Source organism: Heteronotia binoei, chromosome 17 (assembly GCF_032191835.1).
Source record: "Heteronotia binoei isolate CCM8104 ecotype False Entrance Well chromosome 17, APGP_CSIRO_Hbin_v1, whole genome shotgun sequence".
In the NCBI taxonomy this organism is placed as follows: Eukaryota; Metazoa; Chordata; class Lepidosauria; order Squamata; family Gekkonidae; genus Heteronotia; species Heteronotia binoei.
In genome coordinates, this window is record NC_083239.1 from 28,133,312 (window position 1) to 28,158,366 (window position 25,055).

At 48.1% G+C, this 25,055-nt stretch overlaps 1 protein-coding gene across 1 annotated transcript; it reads right to left on the minus strand.

Annotated features, from left to right (window-relative positions):
* Window positions 1-93: 93 nt before the first annotated feature.
* FABP3 (fatty acid binding protein 3) lies at window positions 94-17,787 on the minus strand. Its single transcript, XM_060258375.1, has 4 exons — window positions 17,585-17,787; window positions 6,686-6,858; window positions 530-631; window positions 94-320 (listed from the first exon to the last, which is right to left on the minus strand). Exons 1-4 carry the CDS (start codon window positions 17,655-17,657, stop codon window positions 267-269), a joined length of 402 nt encoding a protein of 133 aa, XP_060114358.1. The 5' UTR covers window positions 17,658-17,787; the 3' UTR covers window positions 94-266.
* Between the last annotated feature and the right edge of the window lie 7,268 nt (window positions 17,788-25,055).

The window sequence follows — 25,055 nt, forward strand, 5'->3', positions numbered from 1 at the left end:
AAATGCACGTGAACACCCAGATGCCATTACATAACAACTTTAGTTTATTGTTTTCCACACTGTGTTTCTCCCCCCAGTATTAATTTAAAAAAAAAAATCAAGAAAAACTCAAGAGATTGGTTTGATAGGTAATTGTGAGGAGAGTCAAATACCAAATGGGTTCAAAAGTCCAATAACTATACAAAACACTGGATTAAAAAAACCGCAGGCAATTTGGCAATGAGGTTGGCATTGAATGACTGGTGGTCGAAAGCAGGTAGAAGCCGTTACTGTGCTTTCTGGTAAGTACGAGTGCAGACGATGTCACCGATGGTCAGAGTCTGAAAAAGATACAAATAGAAATGGTTTCAGAATTCACATGTGACTTAAAAATGCCTGTTTGTCAGTCATGTTTTGTTATAACTGAGTTGGCCCCGTTAAAAAAAGGTCATTAGAAATTACCACCCTAAGCAGTTTTCTCCTCAAATCTTTAACTTTTTTTTGTGCAGGCCAGTTTTTAGTTAACAGAAATGTACTTTAACCTTCTTACCAAAATTAGTTTTCCATCCTTCAGTTCCCGGACTAACGTTGTCTCCTTTCCATCCCATTTCTGCACATGAATGAGTTTTCCGCCTTCTAATGTCACAATGGACTGGAAAAAAAGAGAGAAAAGCAGTCTGTAGTCCCAAGGCTAGTGGTTTATAAACAAAGAATCCAAAGCAATCTGGAGGGTAAGCGCAAAGTCATTAGCCTTCCTCTCCATCCATACTTGTTTTCTTTTTGGCTGACGTTGAAGCTGACTTTTGGTGACCTCATAGGGATTTCAAGAAAAGAGAGTGAGCAACAGAGGTGGTTTGCCCTTGCCTGCCACCACATAGCAATCATAGACTTCCTTGGTAGTTTTCCCTTCCAAGGACTAATGAGGACTGACGCTGCTTAGCTTCTGAGATGTGACAAGATTGGGCTAGCCAGGTTACAGCCCATCCATATTTCCCGTAGTCATTTTATGGCACATTGGTGCCTGAAAGAAAAAGAACAAGCTCTCTGTTTCCACTTGGTCCTCAGAACGCAATTTATATTTGCCTCAGGGCAGATCAAGCAAGTGGCTATTTAAAAACCTGAGTTCAGTATGTTCTTTGAGGGTGATGAACAAATGCTTCTGATCATGGAAGTTCAAGGAAGTGGCTGCTCATGAGAGCAGCAATAAATGTATGTATGCCTTGGAACACATTGGAATTCAAGATAACATGTTGCGTTTTGCAGTGCCAAGCTTCTGTTTAATAATAATATTTAGCTGGCCAAACCAAATCATTGGAAGATGAGACACTGAGCCTTTTGTCCCGATATAGGAACGGAGAACCTCCCAAGTGCTTCTCCAAAACTCCCTCCCTCCTTACAATCTGCCTATATTAAAAGCTGACCTGTTTTAAGTCCGTAAAGCAAGGCATTAATTGCAGAGTTCTCTGCTCACCCATAGATGCAGTTCCTGATATTTTCATGCATCATTCTCTCCACCCCACCCCACCCCCAGCAATCAACCTGTCCTTTGGAAACTGCAAAATGTTGCCAAACTAGAATGAAGCAAGAGTGGATACCTTTTTGTGGTCTCAGCATGCTCTCAACATGTGGGTGCGTGCGGCAACTGCACTGATTCAATTCTGGGAATATTCTAAAACTCTAGCTTTGAAACTTATGCCTCTTGAGAGGATGCAGCATTTTCCAGAGCCCCTGTAATTGGCTGCTTTAGTCTAGAACTGGATCCTGCCCCGTATGCTGGGGCTGAAGGACTTTAGGAGTTGTGGGGGACAGGGCTGCAAGTGCTAACCAGTAGATCAAACACAAGTGGAACTTTAATGGCCTGAGGAACAAATTAAAGGCACAGTTTCATTCTCTGAAGCTGTTTTGTGTTCTCCTGTGTTTCTGTAACAGGAAATTGAAAGATATTAAGGGAATCTATCCTTTAAACTGTAGGTGGTAATTAAATTTACATTATTGAATACTTTTATTTCAAATGGTATTGCCGTTGAGGGCTTGGCCTCGACAGAGCTTTCAGCAGTGCTAGAATTGGTTTCAAATTCAGTTAAACTATTAAGAGAGGAGCTGGAAAATTCTGTCAGTTGACAGTCCTATGAAAAATGTAATTCAAGTGTCCCAAAGGGAGAACAATTTAGCTGTGCCTTACAACTTACTGTTACAGGAGCTTTGGAAGTCATTTAGTAAAAATATGTAAACGCCACATTTCCCTTGCCTTTTCCCTTGGCTCACACGAGAAGTTGAAAGCTTCCAAGAAAATTACAGTAGTTTGTTTCATTGGGGTTTGAAGTGACAAACAATGGAGGATTTCAGTTTTTGAGCCATGAGTCCTGGGGACACACAAGCCCAAGAAGTTCCAAGGAATATTGCTGAGTCTGAATGGAACCAAAGAGGGACAGGGCTTTCTTTGAGCAGGAATGCAATGCCGGCTGGCTTGGCATCAGGGGGTGTGGCCAAATATTCAAATGAGTTCCTGCTGGGCTTTTTCTACAAAAAAAAAAAGCCCTGAAGAGGGCTGCACCAGATTATGAACTCAGGCGGAGGGATTCGACTCCATTCTGGGGTTATAGCTCAAAGCCAGTACTTAGTGATGGATTCAGTAAAAAGGTAAAGATAGATTACGTAGCCTGGTATCTACTATAGCCTGCTCCTTTCCGAGTTTCCTACAGAGGGGTTGTTTTTTAGGTGGTGCCAAAACCCTGTTTTACTTGCCATGGGGTTTCAGTTGCAGGCATTTTTGGGGAGGCTATGTATGGATTTTTATTATGAATGGCTATTGATGGATTCAGTAGCCATTCATAATAAAAATCCATACATAGCCTCCCCAAAAATGCCTGCAGCTGAAACTCCATGGGAAGTAAAACAGGGTTCGGCACCACCTAAAAAACAACCCCTCTGTAGGGAACTCGGAAAGGAGCAGGCTATAGTAGATACCAGGCTAGGTAATCTTCTTTTGAGTATTTTTGCATTTATATGTGCGCACTTGGAAGTCATGGCGACCTTTGGTGACTGACCCCTCCTAGGGGCCTGGAGGGTATTCAGATAGGTGGCTGAAGAAAGCCTGCCCCTGCCCTCCTGACTTCTGGTATTCCAAGAAGATCTCCCGTCCAAGTAATTGCCAGAGTCAACCCAGCTTAACTTCTGAAATCTGATGAGATCAGGCTTGCCTAGGCTATCCAGGGCAGGGCTACAGGCTAGGTAATCTTATGCAAGAGCAACAGCCAGAAGCTGACATCTAGAAGACTATAATTGGCAAATGGGGACATACAGGGAGGGAGAGGTGAGGGTGATAAACTAGTGCCACAACCCAGACTGCTTAGTGGGCTGTTTGTTTTCACTGCAGCTCTCTTGCCACTAGATTGGCAACTAGTGGTTGTAGACGGTACCCCTGGGAGCCTATCAAGCCATGAGGCTGACCCTTATTGACCGGGCCCAATGGATGGGGAGTGCTCCGTCATTCATTCTCATGCAGTTTTGGGGTCAGACTAATTCCAGGCCGCAGGTCATGTTGCTCTCGCTGTTGTTTACCCTCTGGCTGACTGCCAGGCAAATGATATCCTTTGAAGGTCAAGTGCCCGGCTTGTCTTTTACATGCTGCTGCAGTTCACACACAGACACACATCCTGCCTGTGGAAAGCCAATGAGATGTGCCCCTCTGCTCCTAAGCCTTTTGCTAGGATCTGCAGAGGCATTTTTAACAATCATCAGTGTTTGAACCAATCTAAATAAATCTGTATGTTGGTAAACATACACAAGGTATGTCTGTTAGAATAAGGCAGAAAGTATTCAGTGAGTAAAACAAAATTTACCAGCTTTAATATGCCAGACCCAAACTGCCTTCAGAAGAGAAAACTTAACAAAAAGGCTTGAATCTGCCATATGCCAAGTCAGGCTGTATTTTCATTTTCCTCTGCATTCTCTCAGACAGAGAAAGCTCTTTTCCAACTCCTGCTACCCGACCCTGTTGACCAAAGATGCCAGGAATTTAACTTGAAACTTTCCACCATCTGCAAAGCATTTGTCCTACTACTGAGCCCCCTGCTCCTTGCTTAAGAAAGACGGAAGTCCTTCAGTCTCACCCCCCCATCACTTGACTTAAACTTGCAGTTCTGGGCGTACTGTTTTTATTGGCAACTTCGCAAGCTATTCTTGATAGACTGAATCCCAGTGGATAGTCCTCCTTTTCCATGAGTCACAGCTCGAGATTGATGGAAATGTGAATTATTATTCTCAGAAGCTTTTATCAAATGAATTATCACAATGCTTCTGTATCCCATCCTCTTATTTTGAACCACTTAGTACCACAACTTCCTCCCTGCAAGATGATAAAAAATAAAGCTATTACAGTGGAATTGGCCTAAGATCCGATAACAGTAGATACAGATAGCTTTCCTATCAAGAAGTCCTATCCAGTATTAAATTTGTGTTCCGAAAAAGACAAATAAGTGGGTTCTAGATCTAATCAAGCCTGAACTCTCCTTGGATGCTAAAATGACGAATCTGAGGCTATTGCACTTTGATTGCAGTATGAGAAGATGAGGGTCACTGGAAAAGGCAATAATGCTAGGGAAAGTTGAAGGCTGCAGGGAAAAAGAGGGATGATAGAGTCAGTCCATCCCAACATGAGCTTGATTGACTCGATCAAGAAAGACATGACAAAGCTGTTAATAATAGGATGTTTTGGAGGACATTAATTCATAGGGTCCCCATAAGTCAGAAGTGACTTAATGGCACAACACACACATATTAAAATTTGCATATTGTAGGAAGGGGTGGAATTCTAGCAGGAGCTCCTTTGCATAGTAGGCCACACACCCCTGATGTAGCTAGTCCTCCAAGAGCTTACAAGGTGTTTTTTTTTTGTAAGCTCCTGGAAGATTGGCTACATCAGGGGTGTGTGGCCTACTATGCAAAGGAGCTCCTGCTAGAATTCCACCTGATTGTAGGAGAAAGAAACATTGCCTCTTGTTCACACAAGGAGTGGGCTGAAACACTGAGAAATGATCTGGCACTTTGCCATCATTTTATGTCTTCCCCTATAAGCAATGTCACCCCCGAGTCAGAAACGACTGGTGTTTGCACAGGGGATTACTTTTACCTTTATCCTACTCTCAAGGTTAGCGTGATCTTCTGTTGACTTGATACCTTTTATGCTTTTATTAGTTGGTCTGATTTCAGTCCACTGAGCTATAGCTCTGCATTTAAAATCAGGGACTTCCTGGATTCCATGTGGGAGAAAAACCTCCAAGTGGAAACCAGCCTTAGTTACACAGAGCAGACCCATTCCAAATTAAAATTCAGTATTTTGAGCAGATTCATCCCCATGAGGCAGGCAACACTGATATATATATCCTTGTTAGAGGCAATGCAGATAAGATGTTTTGTGTTCCAGAGCAGTGGATTTATTTATTTATTTTTGCTGCACTGTCAACAAGAAGTTTCCTCTTGGTCAAAATGTCATGTTCAAGTAGCCAAGTCTTGCAAGTGAGAACCCAGCAAATGGGACCTGTTCCTTTCTTCACTCGGCAAAATTTCATCTCTATGCTCCTCTGCTGCATTTCACTCCATTCCCAGAGGTTTCTTTTGCACTCCCCAGAACATAGCAATGAAAGCATCGCTTAGCACTATGATGTTTCAAGAGTGGAAGGGAGAAATCCTCATCATCTACAATTTAGTTTACTGTCAAACTTGCACATGAAGAAGAAGATATTGGATTTATATCCCGGCCTCCACTCCGAAGAGTCTCAGAGCGGCTCACAATCTCCTTTACCTTCCTCCCCCACAACAGACACCCTGTGAGGTGGGTGGGGCTGGAGAGGGCTCTCACAGCAGCTGCCCTTTCAAGGACAACCTCTGCCAGAGCTATGGCTGACCCAAGCCCATGCTAGCAGGTGCAAGTGGAGGAGTGGGGAATCAAACCCGGTTTTTCCAGATAAGAGTCTGCACACTTAACCACTACACCAAACTGGCTCTCCACACCAAACTGGCATTTCATTCTTGCTCCTATCTTTGTCAAGAGGTTGTAAAGACAAAGCCTGCTTACCTGAAATGCAAGTGTGAACCAGGAAGGATTATGATCTCAGTTGAACAGGGGAAGAACTAATGCTGGTTAGTCTGCATGCCTGCATTCATAATTCACACATAAACCAAGGTAGTGTTCAACTACAGTTGCTGGTGAAGGAAGGTGGGTGGGGGAGACAAATGCTACAACTAGCTGGGTTTGCGCCCCTTTTCCCCTAAATGAAATGATTAAAAAATACAGCCCTGGCATTCAAGTCTAGAAGAAAATTTGTTTTCCAGCACTTTTTAAATTCTTTGCAAGCATCCAAGTCAGTGGCTGATTGCAAGCCTGAACGCTGCGTGCGTGTGAAGTGCTGTCAAGTTGTAGTCAATTTATGGTGACCCTGTGGGATTTTCAAGGATTTTCAATTTATGGTGACCCCGTGGCTTGCCATTGCCTGCCTCTGCCTAGCAACCCTGGACTTCCTTGGTGGTCTCCCATCCAAGTGCTAATCGGCATCAACCCTGCTTAGCTTCCAAGATCTGACGAGATCAGGCTAGCCTGGGCCATCCAGGTCAGGGCAAGCCTGAACTAGGCACTCCCTTTTCCTTGTCCAAATGGCATCTTCTGACTGGCTAGCCATGAGATGCTGCATGCAAGGCTGAGCCTTACCTTGACGTGCCTGTCATCCGCAGTTGTCTCATCAAATTCTTCTCCCAGCTTAAAGTTGATCTCTGTGCTCTTGAAAGTGCTCTGAGTCTTGAGACATATCTTGATCCCATCAACTTCAATAATGGTGGAGGGCTTGGTCATGTTTGCTATCTGCCTTGTGGCAAAGCCCACACCTGTTGGGGATGGGGTGTTAAAAAGAACAGAAATCAGCAATTTAAAGACTTAAATATATGGGGGAGGGGCTGTATATTATCAATTACTCCAAACTTCTGGGAAACCAAGTCCAGTTGCCAAGTCCAGTTCAAGAAATATCTGGGGACTTTGGGGGTGGAGCCAGAAGCAAAGTTGTGACAAGCATAACTGAGCTTCAAAGGGAGCCATCACATTTAAAGGGACCACACGCCTTTTAAATGCCTTCGCTCCATTGGAAACAATGAAGGATAGGGGCATCTTCTTTTGGGGCTCATAGAATTGGACCCCCTGGTCCAATCCTTTTGAAACTTGGGGGGTGTTTTGAGGTTAGGTTCCAGATGCTATGCTGCAAATTTGGTGCCTCTACCTCAAAACACAGCCCCTCCAGAGCCCCAGATACCCTCTGATTAATTCTCCATTATAACCTATGGGAATCAGTCTCCATAGGGAATAATGGAATGTCCAGCAGACATTCCCCCCCCCTGCTTTCTGGTGACCTTGAAGCAGGGGGAGGGCCCCCAAACTGGGGGATTCCCTGATCCCACCTGGGGATTGGCAACCCTAGAAACCAACTCTCATACCTGCAGAAGGGTGCTGCCTAGAGTCTCCTGTTCCCACTCCCCACCCATCAAAAACTGCCTCCTTAAATGAATTACAGCAATTGACAAGCATTCATAGTCGACCAACTATGAGACTATGGCCAAATTAACTAATTACATAAATAAGAGGTTGATTAGAGAGATTGGGGGGGGGGGGGGAATCGGCAATTTATTTTTAGTATTATAAAGTAAAAAGGAGGTGAAGTAAAAGGAATATTATAATACTCTATCTGAATGTAATTTCAATTTTTTCATGTCTATACTTAATGAATAGTTTCACTAACTATGTATATATATTTTTGATGTCTTTCTAAATTTTCATTATGTAGAATGGCCCTGATTAAAATCAGGACTTTTTTTGAGCAGGAACGCAGTTCTGGCTGGCTTGGCATCAGGGGGTGTGACCTAATATGCAGATGAGTTCCTGATGAGCTTTTCTCATAAAAAGCCCCGTGTGGAACAATGGTGGCATCTAGGGGTGTGGCCTAATATGCAAATGAGTTCCTGCTGGGCTTTTTCTACAAAGAAAGCCCTGGTTAAAGCTATTGATTGAGGACCAGTGGATAAGATGATACGACAGAAGAAAAAACTGATAATTAATTCGGCTTTTAAAAAATTAAATATGTAACCTTAGAAGACTGGTGTTGCAATGCATCGAATGTGTTGTTAGTCTTTAATTATGAGCTGCTTTGTCATGGATAAACTGGATTTTTTCAACGTCCATTTCCTTTGATTTTACTTAATTCCCACCTTTACTTTTTTCTGCACTCTATAAAATCTGAATAAAAATCTTTAAAACAACAACAGCAAAAAAGACAGGGGGCAGGCACTGAACATAAAATAAGATCCCTGTCCTGAACTCTTAAACTTACAAATTGGGGGGTGGGGGGAGAACACAGGGATGGCAGTGGAGGGTGGATCAGTTTGGCAATGTCAGGATGTTGGGGAGTGGCTAACAGGCATTAACTTGCCGTGGAAGCTGGCTACTCTTTTCCATGCTTGCTATTCCTGCTGGCAGGGAAGGTATGCTGGGTGCGAGTGTCCTTCTGGTGTCCTTCCCAGCACTTCTGCATTCTCTGGGCGGGAGACTCTCAGAACAGAGTTTTTAACAGAAGCCCACAGCTGAGGCCACACTGCTTTCCTCTTGCCATGGGAGGCTCTTTCTCATTTGGAAGCCTTTCAAGAAACCCAAATAGACCCCACTAAATTTTTCCTTCATTGAAGCAGCATAAAGGATTGCAGAAAAATCCTTAGACACAGCATTCTCCATTTCATGGCTTCTGATATTGATCAGCTGGTGAATTTGAAAGATTTATTAATTTTATTCAAAGTGGTTGGTGGTAAAAGTAACGGTTAAAAACAACAACAATCCTCCTTCATTTGACTTCCCCCACCCCAGTGACCTGACCCATGGCTCTAGTTGGCTGTTTTTTCAGGGGAAAAAGAGTCATCATCACAACTGTGGCATTTACAAGCATATCATTATATGGTGTAATGCAGACAATACGTTGGGACCCAAAGAGTGGGCGGTGATGTCTCTGCAAGTGGTTTGCAGGCCAATTGTCTGTCATGGCCACTTCTGCCCTGTGCATCTTTCTCTTTCTCTCCCCATTCCTCCTTGCCAGTTTTGCATATTCTCCCATCCTGCCTTGTGGCAATGTATAATGTTCACTTTGTGGGTACAGATTCTATATCTGGGAAGCCACATTAAGTCTGTTACGGCAAATGCAAACAGATTAATCCTCCACTTTCAGAAATTGGATTCAAACCGACAAATTAATCTGCTGCCCTCAGATTTTTTTAAGCTTAAGGTATCAGAGGACTATCGCTTTTAATGAATGGGCATAAATGTGTGCATCGAGAGTAGAGGAGAAGGAACGCAGGCATTTTGTTAGTCACTCTAACAATTTTATCTCCTTGTGTTTTCAGGCACTCTTGCTATTCATAGCCCACTTGGCAAGCCCTGTCCATTTTGATCTGAAAATGTATTACAATTTATATACGCTGTCTGTATTTTTTAAAAAATGGCATTAATTGAGTGAGTCAGTACCGAAGCAGAGTTGCACAAAAACTTCCTTTTTCCAGAAGGCGAAGAATTAAGCAAAAACTGAACCAATTTCTGGGATGTTCATGAAAGGTGGTTGCGTAGTTTGCATCTATTATTGGGCTAGCTCTGTGGAAAAGTTTAGAAGTTGCAGGGGAGGGGGAAATGATTGTGCAACCCATTGTTCTGGGCAAAATGCACTACAACCCCATTAATCCTCCCCCCCCCTCCCCACAGCTAGTAGGGGTCAGCAGGGTGTTAGAAAACTCCTCTGGACAGGACGACTCAACTAAAATGGCAGTCTGCTCAGTATAAAAGAGCTAAGCCTTCACCTATCAGAATCAAATCTGCAGCTTCCCTGTCTTTGCAATAAGGGTGGGGCTTGGGACAGATTCCCACCAGTGTTCCCTCTAAACTGAGTTAGTGTGAGCTAGCTCACAGTTTTTTAGCCTTTGGCTCACACATTTTTGTCTTAGCTCAGGAAAAATGGCCCCAGAGCAAACTAATTTAAACTAGGCGATTGCCTAGGTGCCAGCCTTCTGGGGGTGCCGAACTGGGTGTCCCCCATGTGACTCGGATGTTATCAGCCTTGCCTAGGGTGCCAGGCAGTCTAGGGCTGGCCCTGGCCATGGGAGAGAGAGAATGTACCCCCCATGGCTCTTTCTCATTTGAAACCCATATAGACCCACTAATTCTGCCTGCATCGAAGCAACATAAAAGATTGCAGGAAAACTCTTAGACTCACCATTCTCCGTTTCTTGGCTCCCTTCAACACTTGCCCCCTCTCCCCCAAATTAATGTGGGTGCTTGTCTGGATATCAGGAGTGGATTGGCCATTAAGATCACCAGGAAAAATCCTGGTGGGCTGATAGCCCGGGGGCTGCCCCCTGAACAGAGAGCCCCCGGTTCCAAGCAAGGGGAGGCCCAAGCACTGTGCCAGGTGGGGGCTCTAGTGTTGGCTGTTTTGTCAGGGAAGAAAGGGGCATCAGAACTGTCTAGGGTCACCAGCTCCAGGCTGGGAAACTCCTGGAGATTTGGGGGCAGAGCTTGGGGAGGAAAGCGACCTCAGTGAAAGTACAGTGCCACAGAGTCCACCTTCAAAAGAATCCCTTTTCTCCAGTGGAACTGAACTCAGTAATCTGGAAATGAGCTGTAATTCTGGGCAATCCACAGGTCCCCCCTGGAGGCTGGCAACCCTAGAACACTCCCCATTCATGCCAGCCAAAAAGCAATGAAGCTTAGGACCTTTAGCCAAAGTTGCATATCACTGGGCATCAAAAAGATGGCTTACAGTAACTTTTCTCCTGCAATGAGTGTCGTATTACCTGTCTCCTCTACAGTCTAGCTCTGTTCTCATATAATGATATGCTTGTTAATGCCACATAGTAGGTTCATTGAAATGTTGTTGTCTTCTTAAATTATTATCTTACTGCCTATGGATTATCCTTTTAAAAAATGAAAATAAATTTGTCCAGTTTCTAAACACTAAATGCCTGATCTCCAAGTTTGAGAAGAGAGGGATGGAGCATAATGGCAGACTCTCAGCTAATTACTTTCAGCATTCCACAGTTAAGGATACTTCAGGGCTTTTTTGCAGCAGCAAGAAGGCCTTTGCATATTAGGCTACACACTCCTGATATAGCCAATCCTCCAAGAGCTTACAGGACTCTTAGTACAGGGCCTACTGTAAGCTCCAGGAGGACTGGCTACATCAGTGGGCTGTGGCCTAATATGCAAAGGAGTTCCTGCTATGAAAAAGCCCTGCTTCTGGCCCATTGATCTCTTGATTTTGACATACTTATTTCCTTCAGTATGTCCCCCCCCCCCCCCGCCCGCCAAGAATTAAACCCAAACAAGTGTTAACCAAAGCTTGTGATTTCTGTTTGGTCCTTGCATCTGTTAAATATCTTCATTATGCCATATGCTAATTTGCTGCTCACCCTCTGCCTGTATGTATGGACTAGAAACTTCCATTTTGTTGCATCTGAGAAAGTGTGCTTGCACACGAAAGCTAATACCATGAATAAAACATTGTTGGTCTTAAAGGTGCCACTGGGCTCGAATTTTGTTCTGCCTGATCTCTCATTGCAAATAGCACTTCCGCCCCACTCGACTTCCACTTATCACCAGCCATGCAGGCAGTCCAGAAAAGTATAATCCTGCCCTGATGAACAATAATTCCCAAATGCAGAGCATTTGACTGTCCTGCAAAGCCAATAAAGAAGAAATGCTTGTTTTACATATGAAAACGTTGCAGCCATGAAGGCACTGGAGAGCTTTCAAGACGGAGCGGCCAGTGGTGGTGTCGGAAAGGAGAGAAAAAGGAGGGATGGGGGGACTGGTGGAGAGAAATGGCTCAGCAGCATGGAGTCTCAGTAGTATTAACAGCAGACACCATAAACAAATCAAGGTCATTTTGCAATGCTCTGCCCTTCTGGATTTCCTCTCTGCGAAATTGAAATCAGAACAGGGAGGGGGGGTGGATTTTGACTGCATTGATTGGCCAAAGGCTTAATTTGAGGGCTTTAAGCAATAGCCTGGGCAGCTGAGATGAACTAATATCTCCTGTTTGCAAACTGATGGTGTAATGGTGTAATGGGTCCCAGTGGGTTGGGACCCAAAAAGCGGGCGGTGATGTCTCTGCAAGTGGGTTGCCGGCCAACTCTCTGTCATGGCCACTTCTGCCCTGTGCATCTCTCTCTTTCTCTCCCCATTCCTCCTTGCCCGTTTTGCATATTCTCCCATCCTCCCTTGTGACAATGTATAATGTTCACTCTGTGGGTACAGATTCTATATCTGGCTAGCTACATTAAGTCTGTTATGGCAAAAGCAAATGGATTAATCCTCCACTTTCAAGAATTGAAATTAATCTGCCCTCAGATTTGTTTAAGCAGTGCTTAAGGTATCAGAGGACTCTCCCTTTTAATGTATGGGCATGAATGAACGTTGCATCGAGAGTAGGGAAAAGAAACGTGGGCATTTTGTTAGTCACAATTTCTCCTCCTTGTGTTTTCAGGCACTTTTGCTATTCACAGCCCACTTGGCAAACCCTGTCCATTTTGATCTGAAAATTTATTACAACTTATATATACTGCTGTCTGTATTTTTTTTTAAATGGCATTAATTGAGTCAATGCCAAAGCAGAGTTGCACAAAAACTTCCTTCTTCCAGAGAAGGCAAAGAATTAAGCAAAAACTGAACCAATTTCTGGGATGATCATGAAAGGTGGTTGCATAGTTTGCATCTATTATTGGGCTAGCTCTGTGGAAAAGTTTAGAAGTTGCAGGGGAGGGGGAAAGGATTGTGCAACCCATTGTTCTGGGCAAAATGCACTACAACCCCATTAATCCCCCCCCCTCCCCGCAGCTAGTAGGGGTCAGCAGGGTGTTAGAAAACTCCTCTGGACAGGATGACTCAACTAAAATGGCGATCTGCTCAGTATAAAAGAGCCAAACCTTTGCCCATCAGAATCACATCTGCGCCTTCCCTATCTTTGCAGTAAGGGTGGGGCTTGGGACAGGTCCCCACCAGTGCTCCCTCTAAACTGAGTTAGTGTGAGCTAGCTCACAGTTTTTTAGCCTCTAGCCAGGGCCAGATCGAGGGGGGGCAGAGGGGGATGCTTGCCCCAGGCACCGACACGGGGGGGGGGGTCAAATTGGGTATGGAGTCCATTGTATTCTATGGGCCCATAAGATAGAATGGGCCCAGAATGGGGCAACATTTTTAATTTTGCCCCCCCCCTCAAAAAACATGTAGATCCAGTCCTGCCTCCAGCTCAGGAAAAATGGCCCCAGAGCAAACTAATTTATGCAGCCAGGACTGGCCCTGCCACTCGGCAAACTAGGTGACTGCCTAGGGCACTGGCCTTCTGGAGGTGCCGAATTGGATGTCCCCCAGGTGCCTCAGATGTTATAAATTCAGGGGGGGGGGGCACCAGAAGTTAGCCTTGCCTAGAGTGCCAAACAGTCTAGGGCTGTCCCTGTATGCAGTAGCTCACAGCTTTAATGCTCAGTAGCTCACAAAGTAGAATTTTTGCTCACAAGAGGGAGCTGAGAGGGAGTCCCCACCACTTGAGAAGGTGGGAAAGTCAAGCCTACCCAGCAAACACCCTGAGAGGGTTGGCGGAGTGGCGCTTTCAAGTCAAATGGCTCCATAAGAGTGCGGCTGTTAGAAGGCCTGGCTGTTTGCACAAGGTGGGCTGCAGATAAGAACCCTCCAAGCAGCCGGAGGTGGAGTGACTGTGGCAGGGGAGACGGGGAAAGAGCCTCTGGGCTGCATTCCTTTGACCTGAGCTTTTCCTAATCTGGTTGCTGGTTCCCTTTCATCACTGGAGCCTACTGCAGGGAGGAGAAGCCATTGATGCCCCCCCCCAACAGAAATGCTGGGAGTGAAGCCAGCTTGAAGGTCACCCTCCATAACTGTTAAAAAGCAGTAGCTGGCCTAGAACAATAACAGGAGACAAAGAGCCTCAAGGAGGGTGGGAAAGAGTTGGGGGATCTTCCTGTCCCCCTTCCCCAAAGTAGGGACACCCTGTTGCCTCTGGGCTGGGCCCTCAGGAAGCGGGCCAACACTTAGCAGGCTGATCCTGCCCTCAGGCCTCTAGCTGCTGGTGAGAAGCTCTGGTTAAGGTTAGGTTAAGCAGAAAATCCAATAATGCGAGGATGACTTTAGTTTTTCTGTTGGTGACACAGATATGCTTTCTGTGTGCTTCAAGGCATCCCTCGCTGCAATTTAAGGTCTCCTCGGAAATAGGTTTGAGCAGATTGCAAAGGAGGTTAGGCTTGTCATTTCCTACACACAAACACTTTTGTGCTTTTAGGATAAGCAGAATTCCGAAGGTAAATTGCCCCATTATAGCCTTGCTCTGCCAGGAATGGCAACTCCCATGGAGTTCTTGCCCTCCTCAGCACTAAAGACACAGCAGCATTGCTGTATGAATAAAAGGGTGGCAATCACAGCACTGGTTCAAAAGCTCATTCCACCTCCAGCTGCAGATGCACCATCAGCAGCCTGGGATCTCAGTCCCTGCATTCAGCCACCCTTCCAGATCCACCTGGCCAACGTGTTTGGCAAGCTGCTTCGTTGAGCAAACCGGATCTCAGGGCTTGGCTACACCTCACCTTCTGCTCCCAGGTGGCTGCTCCGTCAGGTGCCAGGGCCAGTCTAGTTACAGAGGCTGCCTAAGCCACTGACTGGACTGCTGAGATTTTAGGGGGTTCTTCCTTTTACCCAAGATGTGCCAAACATTTTAGCAGAAAGGTGTCCGAGTCATGTGGAATTACATGTACATGTGATCATCCCTGACCTTGAGGTCCAGGCTAGCCTGATTTTCTTAGATTTTGGGAGCTAAGTAGGACTTGGGATGGGAGTCCAGGGTAGCCCCACAAAGAAAGGCAATGGCAGACCATCTCTGTGCCTTGAAAACCCCATGAGGTCCCCATAAATCATCTGCAACTTGATGGCACTTTCCACCACCCTGATCTCTCAAGTTGCAACTGACTTATGGCTTATCCAGGGGCTTTTGAGGCAGTGAGAAGTCCAGGTGGCTTCCTTTTCAGAGTCTTCCTTGATGGTTCCCCCATCCAAGTACTGCCCTTCTGAGATCTGATCAGACTGGACTATTCCGTACAATTCCACATCCCCCATGCTGAAGTCAGGGGAGCAAAAGAAAAGCATAAGGGATGCACAAGGCCATGAGGTGAACACTTCCCCAACCCCAGGTCATCCCTGTAGGCTCCTCCCCCACTCCTTTTTCTCAGCCCAAATCTATCCTGGAATGGAATTCCCAGCAAGAAGACGCCTCTCTGGAGCAGTCGACAAAGGCTGTGGTCCAGAGACCAGAATTCATGTCCCCATTCTGGCAGGTCGCTCACTGGGGGATGTAGGCCAAAACCTACCTCACAGAGTTGTTGTGTGCACAGAACCTAAGCAGCCTCAGGAAGGCACTGCATAAACTATCATGCTCAGAGTGTCAGACTAGAATCTGAGAGACCCTGGTTCGAATTCCCCCTCTGCCATGGAAGCTCAGTAGGACTATGAGTCACTCATTCTTAGCCTAATCAAACTCAGCAGACTGCAGGCCTTGGGTGGACTCTCCCTCACAAGGGACATGACCAGAAGGTTGATGAGCCAACCAGGCCACAGCTGTAAAGGGGAGACGTGAGAGTCATTAAAAAGGGAAATGAAAAAAGAGCCTTCTGGTCCATTCTGGACAGGATACATCTAACACTGCTCAGGCTAAGATAAGATGCAGAGGCTGGCAGTGATTTTCTTGTGAAACTGGCCTACTAAATTGTCTAGATTTGAGTCTAGTAGCATCTTAGAGACCAACAAGATGTTCAGGACACAAGCTTTCAAGGGACCAGAATTTGAAGTCCACCCATTAGGTGGCTCAAAGTGTAATGATGCTAATAATGATGGTGGTGATGGCAGGGCCAGTGCTAGGCTTTCTGGTGCCCTAGGCGAATCACCCACTAGCGCCCCCCCCCCAGTAGTAAAAAAAAAATACAGGGAAAATGAAGAGCCCCAAACCTGAAACTTTTCACGTTTTTAATTTACGGATTTTTAATTTTAATTTTTTTTTAAAAAAAATGTGACAAGTTACTAAAAAATTGTGCGAATAAGTGCTTGCCAGTCACAGCAGGAAGGAGGGTGGTGGGATTGGAGGAGGTGGGAGGCCAAGTCACACAGCCGGGAGAGGGGGGTGGCTTGACTTCGTTGAGGGCAGCTTGATGAAGGGAGAGGACAAGGGGACAGTGGTCAGGAGCCAGTCATGTGTTGGGAGGGGGCGCCCAGTGGTGACCCCTAGGCCAGGTGGCATCCTAGGCGACTGCCTACTTTGCCTGCTCCCACGCACTGGCCCTGGGTGATGGTACTGCTGAAGAAACACCTGTGCATTCTGGGCATTGAGCCACTGACACCAGCTCTGCTCCAGTAGACAGCTTGGCTTGGAACAGCAAGAATCCTGCAAAGACAGATCTGCAATTCCCAAGAACTGGGCTAGATCTCCAATTGCAGGACACCCTAGACCTGTCCAATATCTGACTGTGAGTGACCCTTCTCAAGGACAATACAATTGATTCCTTCTTGTCTGAGAAGGGAGAGTGAGGCGCCAAGGCGATTCCACCCAGGGGAGCGGCAGACTCTCTCCAGGACTTCAGCCCAGGCCCCGCCAGAGCCCAAGGGTGGGCCGGGGAGGGGACCAAGCAGGCAGGCAGGATGGACTGAAGGCGCTGCCCGAGGCGGAGCCCAGAAGGGGGGGGATGCGGCTGCCATAAGGAGGGAGCGGCTAGCTCCGTCCCCTCCCTCCTCTCCGGCCATCTCGCCCAGTGCCTTTCTCTCCCCCGGGAGCCGCGCCGCGCCGCGCCAGCCGAGGGCGGGGTTGCCAACCTCCCGGTGGGGCCTGGCTCTTTCTCCCGGAATGACAACCGGTCTCCGGACGGGAAAACGGCTGCTCCGGAGGGTGGTCTCTTGGCTCTATGGTCCTGTGTGCCCTACTGAGGTCCCCAAACCCGCATCCATCCTCCCCGCCCCAAATCTCCAGGAATTTCCCCACCCAGAGTCGGCAACCTTTGAAGCTCATTCAGCCACACTTTGGAGGGGGGGGGGGAGGTCGGTGAGCGGCCCCGGCTCCATCCCATGCGGCTGCAGAGGAGATGGCGCCCAGGGACGGATCTGTCGCCCGGCGCGCCGGGAGATGCCCGCCCCCTCCATCATGAAGGCAAGCCTTCTTCTCCCCCCCGCCGCCGCCCACGGAAGGTCCTCGCAGCATCCCTCCAGCAGCCCCACCTTCCCGGGTTTTGGCCCCGGCAGACAGAAGCAAAATGTCCCCCCACGTGGCTGGCCCCCGCGCTCGGCAGAGGCTGCTCCCCTCCCTCCGTCCCCGCCAGCCCCGAGCGCGCCTTTTGCCGCAGAGAAAACGCCCCAGGAGGCGAGGCCGGCCGGCAGGCCATCTGCTGGAGACGCTCGCGAGGGACGCGGCCGTGTGTGTCAGCGAGCAGGGGCGGCGCGGGGCTCGCCTTGGCCAAGCAGCCCGCCTGCTCTCTCGGTCGCCCCCGCCCTTACCGATGCCCTTCATGTAGTCGTCGAAATTGCTGCTGTCGATCAGGTTCCAGGTGCCCGCGAAAGCTTCGGCCATGGCTGGGCTGGGTGGCGGGAAGGGGCGTGCAGCGGCGGCGGCGGCGGCAGAGGCCGGGCAAGGCGCGCGATCTTTCCCCCTTCGCTCTCCGGCGGGCGCTGCCTTTCCTTCTGGCTGCTCCTCGCTGGGCTGGGCTGGGCTGGGCAGGCGGCGGCGGCGGCGGCCTCTTTTTAAAGCGCTCCCTCCCGGTCACATGGGCGGAGGGAGGCGGCGATGGTGGGGTTCCCAGCCCGAGCTCTGGCAAGCGGCAGCAGCAGCAGGTGAAATTCGCGCTGGGGCCTGGAGGGGAGAGAGAGAGAGAGATGGGCCGGATGAACAATTAGGCCAAGCAGGCACCGGCCTAGGGGCCCCCAAGCCTTTAGGGGCGTCGGGCCAGCTCCCCCCTGCTTGCAGCCCTTCCAGCCTCCACGCGCAGCCTGCAACTGAGCTGCTCTTTGCTGAACTGGCCTGGTGCGGCTGCTGCTGGGGTCGTTGCCGAGTTTGCCTCTCTTTTTGTTAAAGGGGCTTTTGGGAAAGTGCCTGTCCTGCAGGCTGCAGCGGAGGCTACAGGCTCTCCAACTCTGGGACAGTTTGCAAGCACCCCAAGATTTTGACTGCCTAGGGGACTCCGTAGGGTTTAATCCGGCACCTGAGAAGCCTGCAAGCGCATCGTCTGCCAGCAGATCCCCCTTCATAGCGCTCCCCCCCCTCCCGCTCCTCCGCCCTGCAAGGGCTCCAAAGCGAGAAGACAGGCGAGGGGAGCATCGGGGCAGGACTTCTTGTTCCCATCAGTGTTCCCTCTAAGCTGATAGATCCAAGTGGGCAGCGGTGTTGCTCTGAAGCAGTAGAACAAAGCAGGAGTCAAGTGTCACCTTGAAGACCCAACAGAGTTTGATTCAGAATGTAAGCTTTGGCGTGCTCCAAGCACACTTCATCAGGCAGGAATCAGGTCCCTCCCCTTCCCACCCTCCAAATCTCCAGGAATTTCCTGTCCTGGAGTTGGCAACCCTGTGCTCCACCCAGAGCAAACTAATTTATGCACTAGACAAATTGCTTGCTCACAACTTTAATGCCAACAGCTCACAAAGCAGAAATTTTGCTCACAAGACTCCACAGCTTCAAGGGAGTTCCCATTGCTCACAAACGGGGAGCTGAGGCGACCGGCTGGGGCTTAGAGCCCAGGTAGGATTCGAATCAGGGACCTCCCAGATGGCAGGTGTCCCAGGGCGTTAGCCGGGTTGCGCCATTCTAGCCCTGCCTGCTCTCACCTGGGGCCAAGGGAGATGGAAATCTTCCCACACGCAGAAACCAGAACAGACGAATTGCGCCCATGGGATGCCCAGGCCAGCCTGCCTTTCTCTGAAATCATGGAGGCCAGGAAGCGCCCCTCCCTGCCTTCTCTGCTGGGCAGGTGCTTCTCACCTGCAGGAGAATGGGCTGGGAATGAAGGCGCATAGGGAACTGCTGCCCCCCAGGGATCTTGTGGCGGACACTGGGAAGCTCCCAACAGCACACCCTGGTTCCCAATTCCTGGGGAGGACCCCTGTATTTTCTCCCCAGAAACTGAATTAAAGGCAAGGGGGGAATTCTTTGATCTGACTTGCCGGGGAAGCCATGGGGTGGAGCAATCCACCTGCTCCAGCTAGGGTTGCCAGTCTCCAGGTGGGGCCTGGAGACCTCCCAGAATCACCATTCATCTCCAAGTGACAGACAGAGATGAGCTCCCCTGGAGAAAGAGACTGCTTTGGAGGGTGGACTCCATACCATTAAGCCCTGCTGAGGTCCCTCCCCTTCCCACCCTCCAAATCTCCAGGAATTTCCTATCCTGAAGTTGGCAACCATATGCTCCACCCCCAGCCAACAGGGGTTCGCGTTCCCTTGAGAGGTCCCTTCTCAAAGCAGCTCAGGGCACATCCCCCCCCCCCACCCTGCAGTCCAGTTTAAAGGGCTTGGGACATTTCCTGACAGGAGTCGGGCTGCAGCATAACCTGACTGTGCAAGGGCGAAAGGGTTATTTTGGGCTGTCCAGAGCACTGGAGTGGTGTCACATGTGTGCTGCCATGCACACGTGATGCAGAACAGGAGTGGTTGCAGCAGCAGCAGCAGCAAGTGCAGTGAGATTTTTTTTTTTAAATTGTTGTTGTCATGTCATGGCAGAGGGTTTTCAAAGCCAGAGACGTTCAGAGGCGCTCTGCCATGGCCTTCCTCTGTGGAACCCTGGGCTCCTTTGGAGGTCTCCCATCCAAATATACTAACCAGATTCAACCTTGCTTCGCTTCTGAGATCTGACAAGATCAGGCTAGCCTGGGCTGTCCAGGGAACAGCTTCATGCAACAACCCTTCTGGTCCTGAACGCTGCTCCCGCAGCCCTGTGGGGGGCCTCTTCACACCCCTGTGTGGACTCAAAGAAGCCTTTGAATGTTCCTTTTGCATTTTTTTTAAAAATCCCTGCAAACAGACAAGGAATGCAGAAGGGAGAGAAAGTCCACTTCCCCTCTTTCTCGATTGTGCTAGATTTCTACGGGAGTTTCTCACTTAGACAGACCTGCCACTCAGCCCCATCTTGGCTGGAATCCAAGCTGACTTAGCACTCCGTCACTGGAGCCCTGCCCTGCCCTGCCCAGGCTAGGCTGATATCATCTGATAGCAGAAGCAAAGCAGGGGTGGGTGGCCACCATTCCTACTTGGATGGGAGACGGCCAAGGAAACCCAAGATCTCACACAGAGGCAGGTAGCAGCAGACCACCTCTGTCCATCTTTTGCCTTGAAAACCCTACGTGGTGGCCATAAGTCAGCTGCAATTGATGGCACTTTCTACCACCCCCTATTCCCAAGGATCAGCCTGGCTCCCCTATGCCTTATAACCCACCCACTCCGATAGCACAATCTTCCAGTGGACCTTACCTAGCCACGCGCCTGCTTTTTCCCTTCTTGTTCCTTCCACCTTTGGAATTTGACCCCCTGCTCGCCCTGGATTGCTCTTTCTTTTCCCTGGCTTATCAACACTTCAGCTGCTGCTTATGGAATTTGACCTCCCAGTGTTCTGGACTGCACTCCTGTCCTTCTGTCCCCATTGGACTGACCACTGGCTCCCTAGGAAGCCGGATTGCTTGGGACCTGATCTTTAACCATGACGCTCCAGCAAGCACTTAAAGGGAGGGGGAAGGATGCAAAATTGATTTCAACATGATTTCCAGAGCAATCACACCCTTGCTAGTATATAATTTTTAAGCACTGTATTTACCTGAGGAAAAGATGATCCTGAATTTAAGGTGCCCCCTGTTTAAAAAGTGATACACAAAAAAAGCTTTTTAAAAATACTGTATATACTTGTAACTTAGATTCAGGGGGCAGCTGTGTTGGCCTGAGGCAAGAGAACAAAGTTTGAGTCCAGTGGTGCCTTTAAAGACCAACAAAGTGCACACTAGGTGCGTGCGCACACAAACGCTTCTACCAAGAAGTAAACTTTGTTCTGATACTCCCTCTAAGCTGTGGAGTCTTGTGAGCAAAAAATTCTATTTCATGAGCTACTGGCATTAAAGTTGTGAGCTACTGCATAAATTAGCTTGCTCTGGGGCCATCCTTCCTGAGTAAAGACAAAATGTGCGAGCCGGAGGCTAAAAAACTCTGTGAGCTAACTCACACTTACTCAGCTTAGAGGGAACACTGCATCAGACAACCCAACACAAGAAAACAAAACTGGGGGTGGTGGTGGTGGTAAAGCTTAGTGTTTCCTTTGGAGTAAATGCATCAAGGGCTGATGTTGTCTATCACACTCGCTGTGAAAACCCCATCCAAGCCTGTCTCCTTGCAATGAATTTTGTGGACAATCAGAGTAATGTTTCAATTATTTTATTTTACTTTATTTACACTCTGGCTTTCTCCAAAGCAGTTTACGTTAGTTCCCTCTTCTCCATTGTTATCCTCACAACCGTCCTTGGGAGGTAGGCTAGGCCTAGAGTGTGTGTGTGACTGGCAGAAGCTCACCCGGCAAGTTTCCATAGCAGAGTAAGGATTTGAACCTAGGTCTCCCAGATCCTAGTCTGACACTCTAATCGCTACACCACATTGTCTGCCTGGGGAGGGATTCTCTGCACACTTGCTGGCTTATACTGGGTGACTTCTGATAGACTCACTGGCTTTGTGGTCTCAGTGCAACCCAGACTAGAGTGACACCTTTGTAAGCCTTAAAACTTAAATGGATTTAGAAGGGTATTACTCTGTTTAGCATCACACCCTACTAGACAGCAGCAGCAGCAACGAAAGAAAGATTTGATGCCTGACCTAGGTAGTCCAGGCAAGCTCTCTGAAGCAAACTCTCAGAAGCTAAGCAGAACAGGCCCTGGCTAGTATTTGGATAGGAAACCTCCAAGGAATACTAGGGTCATCATGACACAGAGACAGTTGATGACAAGCCGCATCCCAATGTCCCTTGCCTTCAAGCCCCACTAGGGGTCACCAGAGGTCAGCTTGAATTGATGTGGGGGGGAGAAACCCACACAGATTTGGTGACACTCTTGTAGTCCACTCTGGGTTGCTGCCAGACCACATGAGAACTGGAGACTTGGTCTTGTAAGAGGCATTTAAAAAATCCCCACTGCTACCCAAATATTTTTTTTAAAAAATCTGCAAATCCAATTATATGTCCAATGGCCAATCAGAAGCCCTGATGGCCAAAAGACCTATCTGGCCCCTCCAACTGTCTAAAAACACTTTGTAGGCCCAGAAAGGCACCATGGCACCCACACTGGGGACCCCTGCACTACGCCATGCTACTCAATCCACAGAAGTGTTCCCAGGGAGGGCTGCCAACTCCAGGTGGGGAAACTGGGAAATGGAAAGCAGCCATTTTCTCCAGGGGCACAGATCTCTGTTAAGAACATAAAGAAAAGCCCTGCTGGATCAGACCAGCATGCCATCTAGTCTAGCATCCTGTCTCACACAGTGGCCAACCAGTTCCTCCATACGGCCAACAACAGGGCATAGAGACCAAGACCTTCCCCAGCAGGAGCTCATTTGCATATTGCACCACACCCCTGACATAACCATTGTTTCACAAAGCCCAATAAAACTCATTTGCATATTAGGCCATACCCCTGACACTAAGCCAGCCGGAACTGCATTCCTGCTCAAAAAAAGCCCTGCTCCTGGCTCTGGGATTCCCTGCCTGGAGGTTGGCAACCCTATACTCATCTGAGCACTGAATAGATCCACTTAGCTTCAGCAGTGCCATGGGGCTCTCTACACCATGACCTTTTCCCCAGGGATAGAGGCCTGATCCACGAGTCCAGTAAAAGGCCTTGGTGTTCACACCATTAGAGTGATTTGAACCTTGGGCTTCCAATCTCATCTGAGTGCAACTCTTCTGAAACAACAGCCTCCACTTACCAACTAACAACAGAATTATTCCCAAATTGTTCTCTTTCAGCTGGTTTTCCAGTTCCACCTTGTTTCACAACAGCAAATCACCAAAGCAAATCACGAAAGCAAATCATGCAAGCTCAAGTTTGGAAGATGCTGAGATGGCCAATCTTCTCATAAAACTGGGACGTAAGGCTTGGTGGAAAACAGGAGCCACCCAAAAAGACTACTTGTATATTTGAAACTTGCAGCTCCCTGATGTCAAAATGTGAAGGGAGAACAAAACCCTCTCTGGATGCACAGAGGTGAACTTTATTTGTACATTTCTGCGAAGCTCTGGATGAGGCCAGTGATGACAATGGTGATTCTCCAAACAAAAGGGGGAGGTTAAAGGAGAGATGGCTGAAGCTGAATCCATCCAAGAGGAAGGTCACGTGGCTGGGAAAGACAGAAATGCTGGCTGGAGGGTCACTCCCGAGACTTGATGGTGTCCAGTTGACAGCTGCAGACTCTGTAAATGTCAAGAGCCTTGGGATGTGGTTAGATTCTGTGCTATCATTGGATAAACAAGGATCCATGGTAGCATGATGGGTGTTTTTCCACCTATGCCAGGACTGCCAGTGGGTTCCTTATTTGTCTGGATCAGACCTTGCCACATTGATCCATACAACAGTCACCTCCAAACTGGACTAGTGCAATTCGCTCAACATAGGACTACCCCTGAAGATGCTTTGGAAACTGCAGGTGGTCCAGAATGCAGCTGTAAGGCTGCTGAATGCAACATCATGGTCAGCTCATATTATTCCAATGCTTTGCCAGCTACACTGGCTACCAAGTAGTCTCCGGATCCAATTCAAGGTGTTGGTGTTAACCTTTGAAGGCCCTAATGGTCTGGGACCCTCATACCTGTAGGACTACCTCTCCAATTACAACCTCCTGCACTCCATCAGGTCATCCTCTAGTCTCTTGTAGGACCTGGTCCCAGGATGGCTCGGTTAGCTGTCAGAAAGAAGTACTTTTCTCCCTTTCTCACAATATGAGAACTCGTGGACATTCAATGAAATTGCTGAGCACTGAGCAGTCGGGTCAGAACGGATAAAAGGAAGTACTTCTTCACCCAAAGGATGATTAGTACATGGAATTCACTGCCACAGGAGGTGGTGGCCGCTGCAAGCATGGACAGCTTTAAGAGGGGATTGGATCATCATATGGAGCAGAGGTCCATCAGTGGCTATTAGCCATAGGATATTGTTGGAGCTCTCTGTGTGGGGCAGTGATGATCTGTATTCTTGGTGCTTGGGAGGGCACAGTGAGAGGGCTTCCAGTGTCCTGGCCCCATTGATGGACCTCCTGATGGAACCTGCTTTTTTTTTTGGGCCACTGTGTGACACAGAGTATTGGCCTGATCCAACATGGCTTCTCTTAGGTTCTTATCAGGGGAAGGGCCTTCTCAGTTGTGGTCCCTGCACGCTCAGATGACACCTGTGCCCTGCCAGACCTGTCTAGTTCCCACAGAGCATGCAAGGCTGAATTGTTTAGGTTGCCCTTTGGAGACTAACGTACATTTGTGGCTTGTGGTGGTCACATTTTAATAGCTTAACATTTTAATGTTAATGTTAATTTATATTTGTTATTTGTTTTTATGTTGTTTTTACCTGATTGGTTTCAATGTTGCAAGTCGCCTCAAGAGCCTTTAGGTGAGTGGCACCTGAAAAAAACCTAATAAATAATAGACAACAGGTCTGTGCCTGGACTTCTTTTTTGATAGATCAGTGATAGAGACAATGTTGTTTATTCAAACAGTTCCTGCCCACCAGGCTGTTTGCTAAGGAATGATTCCCAGGGTATGTTCCCTTTCCCAACAAGGTTGCTCCATACTGACCTGCCAAGTTCTCCCAAAGCTGTTGGCTGTTGGCCACCGGTGGACAGAGAAGCCAGACAGACTCGGTCCAGACCAATCAATCCCTGCAGGGGCTGTGGTCTCTAGTTGCTCCACAGTACTGGCGCACACTGCCAGGGTTAGTCTTCAAAGGCTGCAAGGATGCTATTTCTGGGGAG